This window comes from Ambystoma mexicanum, chromosome 3p (assembly GCF_040938575.1).
Source record: "Ambystoma mexicanum isolate Mex_15411 chromosome 3p, UKY_AmexF1_1, whole genome shotgun sequence".
Classification (NCBI taxonomy): Eukaryota; Metazoa; Chordata; class Amphibia; order Caudata; family Ambystomatidae; genus Ambystoma; species Ambystoma mexicanum.
The window spans coordinates 708,902,750-708,919,722 of NC_090925.1; the positions used below are offsets into that span (position 1 = coordinate 708,902,750).

General features: G+C 46.6%; 1 protein-coding gene across 2 annotated transcripts in view; it reads left to right on the forward strand.

Moving 5' to 3' along the window:
* B4GALT7 (beta-1,4-galactosyltransferase 7) overlaps positions 1-15,544 on the forward strand; it is a 253,740-nt gene extending 238,196 nt beyond the window's left edge. The window contains exon 6 of one of the 2 annotated variants that reach the window (XM_069651543.1): positions 14,902-15,544. In XM_069651543.1, coding sequence (XP_069507644.1) covers positions 14,902-15,057 — 156 coding nt within the window. In that variant the 3' untranslated portion in view covers positions 15,058-15,544. The remainder of the gene's footprint in view (positions 1-14,901) is intronic. The other variant, XM_069651544.1, reaches the window with a different exon arrangement.
* Positions 15,545-16,973: the final 1,429 nt, after the last annotated feature.

Below are 16,973 nucleotides of genomic sequence, written 5' to 3' on the forward strand. Positions count from 1 at the left end.
AGTATGTGTGTCTGCGCCCAGGAAGTGTCCCAATCCACACTACTGTTCCCAGGATGCCTGGAGTGCCTGAATGACTGAGACCATCGTGGACTGTGATTGGTCCACGTCTGGGATGCCTGCATGAGAGAAGATCTTCTATTGGAAGTTCTGGGTGCCGATTTCAGGCTGAAAGGCAGCACCCAAAATTGATAATGGCTTTCACCGACAACAAATCTGAGGTACTTTCTGTACCTTGGATGTACTGGCATGTGGAAATATGCATCCTTGATATCTAAGGCTGCAAGGTATTCTTGGGGCTGAATGGCTTGTATGACCTCGTGGAGCGTTACCATTTTAAAGTTTTGCTGTTTGATGATGTTTTTGTCTTCCTAGATCCAGAATAGGCGCCACTTTGTGTCTGGTTTTCTGACGACAAAGTGCCTGGAGTATACTCCCTTTCCTCTTGCTGAGGGAGGAGCTCTTTTGATGGTTTTCTTAGCATTTGACATATCTCGTATTGTAAAACCTGATGGTGTGGGTGAGATACCTTTTATGGAAGGTATCAGGATTTGTGCGCGCTTGAACTCCAATAAGTGGCCGTACTGGATTGCATCTTGCACCCACCTATCGTTCGTTATTGTTTACCACTCGTGGAGGTAGACCACCACATTTCCCCCCCCCACCTGCTACCCCTGAGGCAGTCATTGTTGTGCCTTATTTTGCCTACCTCTCTGGGAGGTGGCAGATCCGTGCTTTTGTTGCCTTTGATGGTATTCTGTTGCGCTGGGAGGATTGGTAAATCAGCTTGTAGGCCTGAGAATTACCCAGGTCTACCATAGCTCTTGTCTCTAGAGGCTGAGAATCTTGCATTACTGGAAGCTTCTCGTAAGGAGTGAAAGGGCTGCCTGCTGGAGGGCTGTAAGAGACCTAGCCATGTCTGGGGACAAAAATAATGAGGCCCTTAAAGCCATGAAGGCTGACACAAACAGATTTTTCCCTTCACATGTTCTATCAATGACCTTGTCTTGTACTTCTTGATGAAAATCGGTGCAACGTAGCCCTGCTTGGCGTCTAAGGACTAACCCATTGCCAATTTGCTTAAAGCCTGTTTCAACAAGGTCTACAGCGATATTTATGCTGTGATTCAAGGCATCCTCCCCTTCGCGCACCAACGTAATCGTCTCTTTTCTCTGCTGTTCCGGCAGGTTTTCCAATAAGGGAGCCAGACGATGCCACATCTCTCGATCATATTGAGCTACGATTGGCAGGGTATTTGCTGCTTTTACCGTTGTTGCCCCAATGGTGAAAACCTTTTTTCCAAAGGCATCAATTTTCCGGTTTTCATTGTCTTATGCTGCGTTCGAGCATTGCGTCTTGCTGCCGCTGAAACAACTGACTCGGGAGCAGGTCGCGAGGTGAGGCATTTCGGTGTTGTCTGGAGCTTTAAACTTCTTCTCCAGCCTCCCTTTAACTGCCGGTTCTGTAAAAGGATGCTTCAGAGTATGGAGGCCGTCCTGCCAAACGTGGTCCAGAATGGGTACGGAAAAGACTGCCTTCCTGCGTTTCCACATGTGGTCGAAGAGGAAACCATCTTTCTTTTCCTCATCTGGAATCAGACCAAACTCCTGGCATGCCTTAGACATCATGGAGTGAAATGCCCCAATGTCATCAGGAGGCGAAGGTTGAGCCGGGCTACCCTGCGCATCGTGGTCAGGATCTGTGTCCCATGTTTCCGGCTCTCTGTGGAGATGAGGCGGTAGAACTCCCCCGATCAGTGTCCTGGTCTGTGTCAATCAATTCCCCCTCTTCTTGCTCTCCCATACGTGGACTGAATGGAGGTGGAGGTCCAGGAGGTGTTTGAATCCTAGAGAGTATGTCCTGGTCTCTACAGGGATGGGTTGGATCCCTTCGATATTGAGGGGTAACTTGATGTTCTCCGGAAGGTTGAATTGTCTGAGCTTGAGGGAGCGGAAGCCTGGCATCAAGCTGTCCCAAAAGAGACTGCAGTGTTGTAAGGACCTGCAGGGAAAGCAGTGATTGTGGGTCTATGAGGTGGTGTATTGTGTATGCATAATGCCTGTTCCAGCAGGTGTTGATGGCAGAGTAGGTGTCTGAAACCTTCGAGGTGTGTAATCCTCTCTAGATGGTCCTTGGATTGGAAGTTCCTCCTTCAGGATCAGATTCAAAGACACCTGGGCATTCTTCTGATGTAATCTCACGCTGCAAAATGTCTTCTGGCATGATATCTGGGTACTCTATGGGAGACATTCCCTGGGGAGCCTAGTTGTGCTGCATCGTGGACCCCGTTGGGGTTTTCAAAATACACTTGGGGGACAATATATTGCCTTCTGTTGATAATTCTGACATCTCCATCGTGGTGGTCGAAGGGCACGTAGGCTTTTCTGCAGACGATTTCTTTTTGCCCGTTGACAAGTTGGTCGTGTTGGTGGTCGTCGAAGAGGTCTTCGACGAGAGACGAGTCGTAGACCCTGACGAAGATGCCTTCAATGCTGTAGTCGATGGTGCTGTCATCGGAGTAGACCTTGCCAATGATTTGGCCGTCGACTGCTATCTTGATGACGACTCGTGGCTAGAGGAGGATCTTTGAGATTCCGACGACGAGTAGTGTTTTTTCCCCACTCGTCTTGGTAGACTTTTTCAATGACGACGCTGAGGAGGATTTCGTAGCCGACTTGACTCTTTGCTTTTCCGTTGATGGAGGAGATCTCCTGGACGGGTCAGCGGATTTTGAGGAAGGGCGAGAGCCTTTCTCCCTCGGTTTGTCCGATAGTGCTTTCGTCAATGGGCCCTCGGATGAGTGTTTCGAGACCCTTCACCGCTAGCGGGAGTTTCTTTACAGGGAAAGAGTGTTTGGCCTTATCGTTCCCCGAGGACCGTTTTGCCTCACCTGTCTTTTGTTTCTTCGCCTCCTCAGATCTAGACCTCTGTCTTGACGGTGATTTATTGTCAGAGGGAACAGTTGCTCTGCCACTCCGTGGCGAGCCGACCTCAGACACCTGACAGGCTCCTTCATTGAGCCAGCAGATTAGGCATTGGTTCCTGTCCTTAAGGGTTTTTTGCCAAAAACCCTGGCAGATATCACAGCCGTCGGCATAATGGTTCGGGTAGAGGCAGTAAAGGCATTCCGTGTGCCTGTCCCCCTCATACACATTTTTTAGGCCGCAGGTGTTGGACTGCCTAAATAAGGACTTCTTAGGTTTTGAAGCTTCCGTGGTTGGAACTGGAACCGTGTGTAGAAGTCGGTTGCACCACTCGTTGAAGAAGAAAAACTTAATTTTCAAAGAAATGTTATTTTCTCTCTGGAGAGAAACGTGAGGAATACCAACAGCTCGGAAGATGGTTGAAAATGGAGGGGAAGCTGCTGGGGCGGAGCTATACAAGAACGTCCCATTGGTGGATACCAAAAGCACCCACAACGACATTGATGGGTACTCAAGGTGTCAAATTTTTCCATGGGAAGTTTACTAAGTCAAAGTAACCGGGGATTTCCAGCCTGACGATTGGGAATATTCACAGCATGTGACTCTATGAAAGATCCAATGCTGGAGAATGGCTTCAACCATTTCTGAAACAAAACTAAATACAGCTGTTGGCAGACTACACCGCAGAACACTTACAGGTTGATCTCCCGGGGAGCAAAATGGGGCAGGTAGCTCAACAGACACGGGCCCTTCAGCGGATCCCAAAATCCTCCGGTCCATAGAGGGTGAACAGGAGAAATCTCCATCGTCTTGAGAGTTCCTGAAGCTGCTTCCTGCTAGACCCAAACCAGCAAAGAGGGAAAACTCCCTTTAAGGAAACCAAGTGTCAACATTCTCGAAAAAATTCCAGAGGACATAGTGATAATGTATTTCCGGGGATCCTGCAAACTTTTGTTGCACATCCTGAATAATTGTACGCTTACTACAGTATTTATTTATTGACACACTGAAGAACAGTATAGCACAGTACAGCATCGGACTCCCATCAAGCAGGCAGCCTCTGCCGCACTTTCAGGGAGAGGGGAGGAGAACCCCTATACAACGTAGACTTTTAAGGAATCCCAAATAGCAGCTGGCCTTGATATAATCTCAGGCTACTGCCTCTGCAGGCCAAATTACATCTAGTACATGGGACAATCGCAGGCCAGCCCAGCCAATGCATCTTGGGTGCAACCACTGTCATTAGACACCACCCAAGAGAAGGAGTTTGAAAGGCAACCAGTCCCGGCAATAAATGTCAAGCGTTGGTAGAGCGAGCTGGCAAGAGGGGGAGAGCGGCAATCCATGGGAGACGCCTTTCTTGGAGACTGTGCGCCAGAGTGTGACGGCAGGGACCAGGAAGGAAAAGCTACCTGTGCGTGTTGAGGCAGAAGTGTGGTGTTAGAGTGGAGGGAGAGATTGGATCGAAGTAAGAGCTTGTTGTGTTACTGAAGCTACGTAATGGTAGTGTGGGGCAAGATTGAGGCGTAGCCTGTTGGAGAGGAATTTATTGGGCGTAACAGCAGAGGGGTATCACAGAGAGGAAAGGAAGCTGTACCATCTAGAGGGAGAGGAATATTGTGGAGGAGAGACATTTTATTTGAAAGATGACTGTGGTGGAAATGTGTGCGTTGAAGGAGACTGAATTGGAGATTTGTCCTGGGTAGCAGGCGGAGTGTCGAGAGCTATGCACAGCGGTTTAAGGCGTGGAGGAAGCAGCGTATTTTGTGGCAAGAGAAGATTACAAATAGTTGAGACGAGAGGTACCTGCAGGGAAGGGAGTGTTAATGGCAGGAGGAAGAAAGGGCCATGTAGAGTGGGAAGAAGGGATTGAACAGCATGCGGGAGATTGATGAGGGTCAATCGAGGGAGGGGACAGAACCAGAAAGCGCCTCGTTAGGTTGACACAAAAATAGGAAATTCTGGAGTACCATTTTGGGTCAGGGGGAGAGTACAGATGCAGGTGGAGGAACAAAATGGGGCGACTAGACAGCAGGTTATTGCTACAAAACATCGAACACAAACACTGCCAATCCCATAACATGGGATTTTTTTCAACAGATTTTAACACACAACAAAAATATAGATGGGATTTGGGTTGGGGTAAGGTGGGGGCATATGAGGGGAGGGATCCCTGCCACCCCCGACTCCCCCTGCATTTATTTTCGCTGCTCTGTGTTAAAATCTGGAGGAAATAAATGTGATGTTTTGGGCCTGGAAGTATTTTTCCTAATTGTTTTCACATAGATCCCGCTGCGGGACATGCAGGACAGCCCAGGAATAGCATGGAAGGCAAAAAAGGGGTCCAGGGAGAATGACGGGAGGAGGAGCAGTGGGTGGCAGATGAGTATGGCCATGCTTCTCTGCCAAGCCTCACGAGGGTGGACCAGACCCACCCAGAAGCGGCAACCCTGGACCCATCCTGGCCAGTCGTCTTTCCTGGTCCACCAGGACTGTTCCCAAGAGAGCCACTAGCTGGCAACAAGCTGGAGGGCCCTACTCCACACAATCTCTAGCCACGGCAGATCTACAGAGCGAACCTCAAGACAACGCTCACTGAAATAATGAATTGGACATTTATGATGCCCATCCCCCTGATGCAGAGCTTCTACCGACACTTCGTTATGGAGGTGATGCCTCAACTACTCTTGGACAGTCCAGTCCAGTCTGGTTATGGGGTCATGGTGAAGGTGGCGCAAAGATATGGGCCTCTCAGTGTGTTACCCTGTGGTCCAAGCGCCTGGAAGCAACGTTTTGCTTAATGCCAGGTGACAAATTGTCTCTGCACAAACCCAAACCCTAACCCCTCAGGCTCAGCCTCTACACCTTTGGGGATCATCCTTATTGGCCTCCTCCTTGACCACAGTCAGAAAGCCCAAGTCCTTTTGGAGAAAAGAGGCTACCTTAACCGCTTGTTATGCCTGCGTGTAACCTGCTTTTCATGAACGGAATGAGGGGTTTGCACACTTCCTGCCGTCAGACAAGAAAAGACCCATTTATGGCAGTATTAACGAAGCAAAAATAATGTCCATGGCTATGCTAGATGGTATGTCCCTGTGGGGATGGCAAGAGAGGAGCCTGGTTCCTGAATACTAAGCTTTTCTTTCTGAAGTACAGGCAACTCTGGGCATTACCAGTGCTTCTTTTGAATAAGCTCAGCACTAGGGAAACCACAAGGGTGGTGACCAGCTTCCTTCATCGGGAGTTGGGGGCAAAGGGCGCAGAGGGTTATATACCTAACCCCAATTAGATTACTGTCTTATTTGGGCCTCCTCGCTCCAAGCTGGTCTTTGGTTACTGAACCCAACTCTTTGACTAGTGCACTCGCTGGGGCTATCCATAATTGGGGAAAGTCCACTCTTGCACTGTCTCTGTCACGGAGCTGTATAGTTTATGGTGGTACTCTTCTCGGGAGAGATTTTTTCCCTTTTAGGAGAGTGTTCAGGATATACAGAACTTGGGCAGCCTCTACGCTATAAATTATCAAAGGTTCCTGGGCCTCATGTCTTCTGTGGTAATGGTGGTCCCCTTCACCAGGATGAGAATGGGGTGTGGGAGTTTAAACAGAGGTCCCTTCTGAACATCTGGGACCAGGAGTTCCATCCTCAACCCATAATGATTCTGGTACGGACTCAAGTGAAGGAGAAAGTGATTTGGGGGATGCAGGCACATTATTTTAAGGCTGGGAACCCTCTAATGGGAGGCAGATTCTCAGATCTCTACTGCGACCAACTTCTTTTTCCATATTGGGGTGTCGTTATGGAAACTCTGCAGCATCACAGACCCTTGGTCAGAACAGGACAAACGAATACACTTTCATGAACTTGAATTGATATCCATTATCCTGACCCTCCAATCCTTGCTCTCCACCATAATGGGAGCCAGAGTATTGGTCCTTACTCTCTTTTGTGAACAGGAACGGTGGAACAAGGTCACACAGAATATGCCACCTAGCATTGGAGTGCTGGGACTGAACTATTAAAAAAAAAAAAAAAAATTAAAAAGATCTAGTGGACATTCACCTTGCAGGATTCTTTAATGTAAGAGCATAGGCCCTCTGCAAATTGAACCTGGGGCATAATGAGTGGGTAATCTCAATGCCTGCACTAGACCAGATCTTGCAAACTTCGAGAACACCGCTGATTTTGCAACTGCGCATGCTGTATGCCTCTTGGATGGCTCGAGGCACAGACTCGTTGGGAGATGCTTTCTTGCTCCTTGTGAGAGGTGGGGGGCAGCTTTACCTATTTCCCTCTTTCCCACTGTTGCTGAAAGTGCTTCAGAAATTCAAAAGCTTCAGGAAGCATCAAAGTATTCTATTGGCCCCTGTCTGGCTTCACCGTATATAGGCCTTTTCCACTAGTCATACTAGCCTCCAGATTTTTGACACTGAAGAGGGACCTTCTGTCACAGGCTACTGAAATTATGCAGCATCCATTGCCCTCAATTTTATCCCTAGCAGCTTGTATCCTCAAGAGTTGACTTTCAAGGTTCTGGGTCTATCTTGGGATAGCATGGCTATCCTTAAAGCAGCCTACCAGGACGCACTGTTGCAGTAAATGGGAGCCTTTACCACTGGTGTGTGGTGAAGACTTTTAGTCCTCCTCACTGCTCTCTGGCTGACATTTTCTTATCTCTGATTTTGCATGCCAGTTGCATGCCCCTTTAGTTAGCCAAGCGTATCAAAATGCATATTAATGGTCTGAAGAAAAACTTTCTGCAGTTTTGGCAACCTCATCTAGCTTGGGATCTCAGTAGAGCTCTCTCCCTTGGTACATAAACCCATTAAGCCTATGGCCTCTGTGGACATTACATTTGTGACGTACAAGGACACCTTTTTAATAGCTCCATCTTCTGCTAGGATAGTCTGCTATTTTGGTATTGAGCATTGACCCACCCTTTTTTTCCCCCAGCGATAAGGTTCTGCTCCGCACTCATCATTTTTGTTTTTCTGAAAGGGTTATCGGTTTCACTTGAATTATGAGATTGATCTCCCGGTGTATTTATTTCTGCCCTTCTACAGAGGGAGAGATATCTGTGCATGCACTAGCTGTTGCTAGGTCTCCAATTTCTTTAGAGTAATCCAAAGAAAGTAGGCCCTCGGATAATCTTTGAGATTTGGAGGCCTGGCCCCGGGCACTAAAGTAGGAAAATTGTCCACCGCTCAATGGTGTTAGAAATGAAGTAAAGCAATCCTTTCCCCAGGTGTGCATGCCTGTTCATGGCGAAGGGTAGGACCCGTTGAAAGACATTTACAAAGCGGTCATATGGACCACCTCAAATGCATTCTGTGGATGCGAGTTCTAGGGCTGATACGTGGTTTAATCAAGAGGTGCCTTGGAATATTTTCGGGTAACTGGACAATTCACTAGATTTTTGATTGTTTCAAATTGGAGGTATGGAGAAAATTGGTAGGATTTAGGAGTAAGAAAGTAAGTCCCTCAACGTATTGATTAGTGTGATTACTGTGCCCTCAGTCCGTAGGCCCCTTTCCTCCATTCGGTCTCCCCTTCCGCCGATCCATACGATTGCCACCTGACAGTGTTTATAAAGAAGACTTGGACCTGGGAGCTCATGCAAGGGAACTGTTTCTGGTGCGTGACACAAATGCATTATTTTGTGCTACTGTAATGAATGCTGCTCCACTTCATGCTCCGGTCCTGTTCTTAAAGGACAAAATGTCCCATAATGGGGAGGAAAGAAGCCTATGGACTAGTGGACACTATGGTGAGTAACTTTTACTTTCCAGCACATTCTACACCGATGTTTTACCACCTAGTCATTGACTAAATCTTGGAATATTAGTTAACCTACCAACTGTTAATTGGAAAGTCTTTTGGCCGTTTGCTAGTCTGGATTCTACTCTGTAATGAGCACTGAAACAACCAGCTTGCTGCTAAAAGAAAACCTACTTGTCCTGAAAGAAAAGGGGAGGCCAGTATCCTTCATTTAGACCTGTTGGCAGCTTTTGACAAGGTACACTCTGCCATTTCGATATCTGCCTGGAGCATGTTATGGTATCCTTGGTCCAGCATTTGCTTGGATTAAGTATTTTGGGGGTGTAAGGAAGGCATGGTATCAAACAGTGAAGACAGACAAAAGTGATCACAGTTCAAGGATGTTTATTGATTTCAATGTGTTGGTTGAATACCTATCTAACCATAAATCTAAAGATGGGAGCAAGCTACGATCATCAAATAATAACGCAGTCCTAGTGGGGTCTGTGTCAAAATAAAAGGGCCTATACTAATAAACCCATTGCCAATCCTTACTTCTAAATACAAATGGTGGGTGATAACAGTGTAGGCAAAAGAAAAGTGTTCAAGAAAGAATGTCAGGATAGTTGAGCAGTTGGCTTCCCTTCCCCAGGTTTTCAGTACGGGACAAGGCAGCAAGTTCGAGCTTTGAACACACTCTGGCTTCTCTGCCACGATGGTACAGTTCAAAGCGTAGGTATCCGGGCCTTCTGTGCCAAGTCTCTTTACCATTCAAAGCATCTTTATTGCAGAGGACCTGACTTAACAAACGAGCACTAAAGTTCCTTGCTTCCCAGATTTTCCACATTCACGAGTGCTCGGGTTCACTATTCACCATGGGTCCCTCTCCTTCAGTTTCGGACCCCTTTTAGCACAATATTCACAATTGGTCTCCCTCAATCTGGCTCAGACCACGGATCTCCCTCATTTGGGCTCGGACCCCTTAACACAATGTTCTAAATTGGTCTCCCTTGTTTGGGCTTGCATTGTGTCAAAAATATGAAGACTTTTGTGCAATGGATTTTTCTTAAACCATCGCAGGACCACATCGATTCACTTAATTTCTCATTCTTACCTTTTTCTTTTCCTTTTAATCACTTTTAGCCAGAGATCGTACAGAGACCTTTGAGCATACTCGCCGTGCCGGACCACTCTGTCGCAGGTGTTCTATCTTCCTTTTCTTAGTTCATACATCTATCAGCAATTTAGCTTTCCTTGCATCTTTCATCACATGCGTTACAAATCTTCCTTCTTGCGCTTTATATACAATGTTGCCGCTTGCAACCTTGACTTCAACACAGACCGGTCTTGCATCTGTCTCCCCAACTAACCGGCTGTGTTTAATCTTACTGGCGCTGCTTTAATCTTGGAGCCAAGGATGATATCACGGCAGCTGCTGCTCCTCCCCAACTCGATCAGCCATGCAGGAGGGCCCTGGGTATCTACAACACAAAATGCAGGATTCTTCAGTCTCGATTCCTGGTGTTAAGCCTTTCAAGCCGAAGGACTTTGGAAATGAATGGTTCTCATCTCGAAAACACTGTTCCTTTGTGTTTTTTGCTTCGCTCAGAGTGTGCTCTCGTGCTCCACCTTTTATCCGTGTGGGGAAGCTTAATGGAAGTCAGGTGTGAGTGGTTACCATTAATTGCCTGACCATAGTAGTGGGACATGTTGGGTACAATGCTCGGATGTGAGTCGGTTTTCTCTGATAGCGGGCTGTCTGTGTAAAAGCGTTTGTCTAGGGAAAGGTGAATGTGGGTAGTGGGGTAGAGTTCCTAAATATCCTACCGGGTAGGATGGGATAAAGGTGTTACAGGGAAGGGGATACCGCGTCTCGCCATCGTGTGACCCCACCCTCCCCGAAAACCCCTCACCCCGGTGATCCTCCCACACTGGTCCATCCCCAGGAACTGGATCCAAAAGAGATGGCCATGTCCTGGCCACCTGGATGGCAGATCCCCAGGGACTATTGGGTGAGACACATTCTGGTTTCTCACAGGGGAGAGCTGGATGGTTCAGCTTGGCAATTCATTTCAGCCAACACCCATGGAACCCTATGGCAGGCTTCCAGATTCGACTCTATTCCCACTTTCATTATGTTCCCCTTGCCAGAGTGATGGATACATTCGGTCTGCTGTGTCAACTTTACACCAATGACACTCCGGTCTTTGTCATGGTGCCACGGAGGATGGTTAGATGATGATGATGATGGTGTGTTTGGGTTACTGTGCAGATCAGCTACTTGCATTTTAATTCGTGTAGAATGGAGGTCCTGCTCCCAGACTGTGACAACCCCAGCACCTCTTTGCATTGTGAATCATCTTGACACTCCACCAATCCTAGTGTAATCGATCAGGAAAATGGGAGCACTTTCTGATGACCTTCTTTCCGTTAACCCTGAGATCAAAGCTGTTTCCAAGATGGCAGGGATGTCATTTCACCAAAATGCCAGGGGTAGCGGAAGACACATCACACAACCCTTGACCCCTGATGACATCACAGGAAGTGATTTAATTTGACCCCACCACGAAGTGATATCGCGGGAAGCGATGGAACACAATCTTTCACCCGTTGTCAAAACAGGAAGTAGCATCACATAGCATTGTATACTTCGAAAAATATGGTTCCGATATCACTATAATGTGATGTACATTTCATGCAAGAATGGATTGCCATATGTATCATTAACATCAGTGTGTATAGGCCCATATTACCAAATTATTGTGAATGCAAGCAGGCGTCCATGCCCAAATGATAATGTGTTATTATATAGCACTTACGCTTATGCGCTTTATATAGAAAAAATATACACCCACTATCACCCAACCTGTGTTACTCCTTTATCAACCTCAGAAGGATGAAAGGCTGAGTTGAGGCGTTTAAGAACAGACTAAATCAGTGACTCACCCCCTGAAGTGTGCCTGAAATGAAATAAACCTTTAATGAGTCTAGCAATTATTGTATAGAATTCCAGAAAGACACATTATTTGGTATTCCTATTCTTTCTTATTTAGGGTCATTGCTGAAAGTGTTAGACTTGTTGCACTCCTGTTCTTATTTTTATTCTTTTTTGATGGGGCCTGAACAAGAAAGCCAGCCACTCCAGAAGTAAAGAGCCACATGGTGACCACAGCCCTGAAGCTTGCATTCCAAAAAAAAGGGAAAAAAATGTTTATTTTTTATAGAGGTCGCAAGGGAGAAAAGAGGTCGCAGTTGCGACCTCTGGCGCCCCCTAAATGACGTCTCTGCAAGATAGCTGATATTCACCTATACAAAAAGAGTTGGCCATTTCTTCACAAGAAACAAGAAAATGCCTACCAGGTACAAGCCCCCGCCACTCCAGGGACACTACAAAGAAAGGTCCAGATGATATGGCCAATAGACAAGTCTGAATCCTAAATTTAATGAGCCTTCAGCTTCCCTATGCGATGAAACAAAAGTTCCAATGATTTGGCCAAAGCAAACCATCTTTCACCTACTGTTGCATTCCCAAAGCGGCGACATGGAAGGTGCGAGATAGTGGTGGCCGGTTCAACTTGCTCGGCATGGTGCCTTTGTTGGAAGGTGGGTTCAATGTCCCTTTCAGTTTCAAACCTTGCTCATGTGGAGCGTTGTATCGTGTTCTGTGTGTGTTGCAATCCACTGTATTCCTGAGCTGCTGCTGTTCCCATCGCACAAGTTGTTTTTATCTTGTCTCTGGGTTTTCTGCCTGCAGGCTTCATGCTTCACCATTCTCTTATCTTTGGTGCCAATCTGCTCTCTTTTCGTGTGGCTTCCAAGTGCCTGCTGTGACACTGTATCTCCTGCCGCCAGACTCTAGCTGCTGACTGCTGCTGAAGTATTGTGTTCAACACCAGTCCCGTTATTCAGACAGCGCATCTCCATCCAGCGACGTTCAGGGTTTTTTGCCAGTGCGGCTTTTCCCCAGGGACTTGCTGTCCTCCGGTCATCTGGGTCGCTATCACTTCAGTGGCCAAGGTGGTTTCCGGCCCGAGCCACCCTTACTTTCACAACATCCTTACCAGAGTCCAGTTAAGTCATACAGTGCCCACCCTTAACACCTAAACTTCAAAGTCCATCCCTATTTGAATGTTAAAACAAACCAATTTGTTTCTTAGGTGTTCCAGGGTGTTCAATTTTGTATTGTCCATGGAGCTAGCCTTGACAAAGAGACTTGAAATCCAAAATGCATTGGCCTTTAACTCTGGCTCTTCAGTAGTAAAGAAGGCACAACATGCACTTTTAAATGTTCCAAGAAGATGAAAGAATGTTCTCGCGATATGTTGCGACGTTTCTTAGAAATGCAGTAGTGTACACTACAAAAGGTGGTTGCCAGATCTGATGATGAACATCAACAGGATGTTTTCACAGTTCTGTTTCCCGATTTAGTGGATTTCAGGTCTCTGGTAGACACCATCTATCAAATCATTTACCTAGAAGTTATTCTTGTAACATAGCGGTGCCCGCCCACACTACCTGTATTGTATACAACAAGCCCTTGCTGGAGCTTGGCTTTCAGACTTCATGGCAGACAAGACCTCGACTTTCTTCATTCACAGCCGGCCTCTCTCTTGGGCCTTGGTTTGCAGAACTCACAGTAGGCCTCTCTGAAAGGCCAGGACCTGGAGTATCTCCTCTTCCCTAGTGGGTTGTGGAGAGAAATCCCCAGGATTTGACTTCCAGCCCCCTCACCCTCCTGCCAAGTAGCTGAGTGGCTGTGGTGCCCTTCAGATTAGCACTGCAACTCTGAGGGCTTAACGTCACTCTCGCCTGTCTTTCCAGCCCTTCCAGACTACGTTACTCCAGGCAGCAGTCCTTCCAGGTGTACTCCCTCCAGAAGCCTCCCCTTATAGCAAGGGAGCATCAGCAGCTAAGTCTGCTTTCTCCACGTCCAAGAACTTGAATGACTTAACTCAGCCCTTTTTATACCCATTAGTCTCTTGTGCCAACCAACTCTGGTTACCTCCCAGTCTTATGTATCCCTCCCTGGGATTGGTTATACTTGGTGATGATGATTCTTCTTACTATCTCTTTAGTGATTGTTTCTTGTTGCCCAATGGATGTATTATTTGTATTCCCTCGGCAAGCAGCTGACCAGCTTCTAAGACCTCGGCAGCATGCAACGCCATCTTGGATCTCCCCAATTTGAAGTTGCCAGCTCTGCAGTGCTCCACGGTACCTTCTTCTGGGTGCAGTGTTCCCCCTATTTTGCGTGCTAGAGAACCTGGACGGCGAGCATCCCACTACTGCTGTGTTATATTCTGGGAAATTGAGTCGTGGATGTGAGACTGCACATGGTTATTTGTGCTGGACAAGCAACCATGTCTAAGTGTTTGTGTGTGTGTGTATTTCTGTATGTAATCCTACTACCTATATGCAAGGTCAGCACACGTCCACTCTCCAGCAAGGGGCGGGATGGGGCTCCTCTGAAAATGTAGTCAGCTGGAGTGGCGGATGCCAGATGTAGCAACATGGGCTCTGGGAACAAACGGAGCAGACATTCTCTGAGAGGAGGGGAAGGTTGCAGTGAGACCCCTTCCAGTCATCCTCTGACACCACCTCCCTCCCTCGTGGCTCACTATCCCCACAGGTTATCATGATGAAACTGGTGAATTGACTACAGGCATCAGTGGAAAGTCTGTAGCTAAACCAAAAGCAGTTCAGAATCAGGCACTTAGCACAATTCCCTAATTCAGCAACTACAATTTTTGTTGGAAAATAAGTCCTATGTGTGTGACAACTCATTTTGGATAATGATTAGTTGTTAAACCACCTGGTTGGATGCGATGCTTCAGTACATTCCTTTCACTGTTGCAAAAACTTAAGCTAAGGGAATGGTAACACTGGAGTGAAAATGTGGGCAATATCGAGTGAAAGGGGTTGTCTTCTACTGTTGGATATGAGGTCCTTAAAGTGTAAAGTAGTTTGCGAATTGTAGCATTTAATACATTTTACTACTCCTGTTTCTCAGAATCACACCAAGAGGTGGCATATTACTGTTCTGCTAAATAGATAATCCCCCTGCAGAGGGAGGCTCACTGAATGTTTAAACATTTCGGAAGACAATTCCATATCTAACCAAAAATGTGCAGAAGTGCAAAGCATTCAATTATTTGAAATATTTCAATCTGCAAAACCAGTGATATGTAACTTTTTATGCTGTTATTATTCTCCTTTTTCCACAGGAGCAGTTTAAAGTAGATCGGGATGGTGGCCTGAACAGTGTGCAATATAAGGTGGAGTCACGCACAGAGGTGGCCATCGGTGGAGCACCGTGCACGGTTCTCAATGTACTGCTAGATTGTGATCTGGACAGAACACCGTGGTGCTCCTTTGGCTGAATGCAGCGATTCTTCATGGCACAAACGAGGCAGGATTCCCTGCAGTCATGTGAGAGTTATTCTCCAGTAGTCTGAACCTCATGAGGACATACATGACCATTTGATGGAACAGACTCTGCATGGCAGTTTACCTCAAGCTCCATTGGTTCTTGGGATCAGACAGTATTCAGTGCAGCTCATTGGTAGCTTTCGTACAGCTGATGAGGATTGAAAAGCAGCAGCTTTGGGCTCCAAGGTCTGGACTTTGGGCTCCAAGGTCTGGAGCTCCTATCCTTCCTGTGGATCTGTTGTCTCCACTGGTGGGTAATGCATGCCGACTCGAAGACCTGCCTGATGCTGCAGTGAGTTGGGATCTGGGACTGTAAGTGTCTCGCCTCCCTCGTGTCGACAGTGATGGACACTGGGCCCATGCGACTGGTAGTGGGGGTCATTGCATCTGCTGCCTATCATAGGAGGCCTAGTTACAATAAAGGACAGTTTTAATTTATGTGATGCATTGTCATTGTATTTGCTTACAAACCTGAGATGTTAATGTGAGCACAATGTTATCTCTCTTTATACACCAAAGAAAGCTCACTAGTGCATAATGTCTGCTCCGTAAACCTTAATTGCCTACACTCCAAGAATTCCAACAGTACTGGAAATTCATAATACATAGAAATGACAAAAATACTTAAGCCAATTTATTAAAATCACAAAATCTCCTCTTCATGATTGCCACCCACAACCAACTGACTGGTTTGACAGACCCTAAACTCTTCGTCTTGCTCGGACCAAGTTCAGAATGTACCACTAAGAATACAGCTCATTGTCTGAGGCGGCATCTCACCCAGCAACAACAGAACTACCATTATATATCCACCTCAAAATTCACAATGTCACTCCCCATCGCATCCCGTGCAACCCTGAACCAATTCATCTAAAAAAAGAGCCCAACAAAATTAGTTTTACGAGTGTTCTCAACTGCCTGTAGCTTATTTTTCATCCTTTACGTGAACTAAAATAGCCTGATTTCTTTTTTTTGGGGGGGGGGCATATTAGTTTAATACAAAATTTAGCAAACAAACGCATAATATTCCTGCTTTCCAAATGTCCTTACAAAAACGTTCCAGTTTAGTTTAATGCCCCCATCAACCCACCACAATCCAGTAAATCAAAACATTCCCTTAAAAATGTAAGTGCTGTAATGGTCAAAAAGGCTGCTTCGCTCTCAGCAAAAAAGGCCACCACTCTGCTGCAGATAGTGTAGTGTAGCCTTCCAAGAAGTGCAGTGTCGTGTCCTGATCGTTGTTAAAGCTGTGCATCTAGTGAACAGAGTGAGTCGATTTTCAACCGAGCCAGTGATTTTACAGAATCTACAGCACAATGAGGTTGAGCCCATCACAGCTCTAGCTGAAAAGATTTCCATTGTTTTGACAGCCTCACAAACTGTGCCCTCTGGAAAGGGGCCGGGAATTTCTTCAAGTGCCCCGGTATGTTACCCCTGCATCTGGTTTCTTTTGCGCAAGGTTATAGAAGAGTTTGTGTTAATTAACTGTGTCGTTTGTTACTATCCAGTCCAAAGTCCATAGCTTCTTTTTGACCTTTCACGGAGTGCGACATAGGTCTTCCACTGAAGCGCTTAGCCGTCCCAAGGTGGCTCTCCGGTCTGCTCCCCAGTTCACCAAAGCACTCCTCTCTTCCTTCAGCAGTTCTGCTCTTACAATGGTCAAAATTGGAGCAGAATTCTTGTCTCTGCATTTGCAGAAGTAATGTAAGGTTTTCCACTCAGCTCCTGCTTTCACAGAGCCTAGGCTCAATTCACGTCTAATTACCTGAATTGAGACTGAGCTTGGTAGGCCCAAGACCTGTTTCCAAAAGGTCCCCTCCAGGAAGGCCCAGTGCTTTTTGGGGAACCATAGCAAGGCCTCCACTCC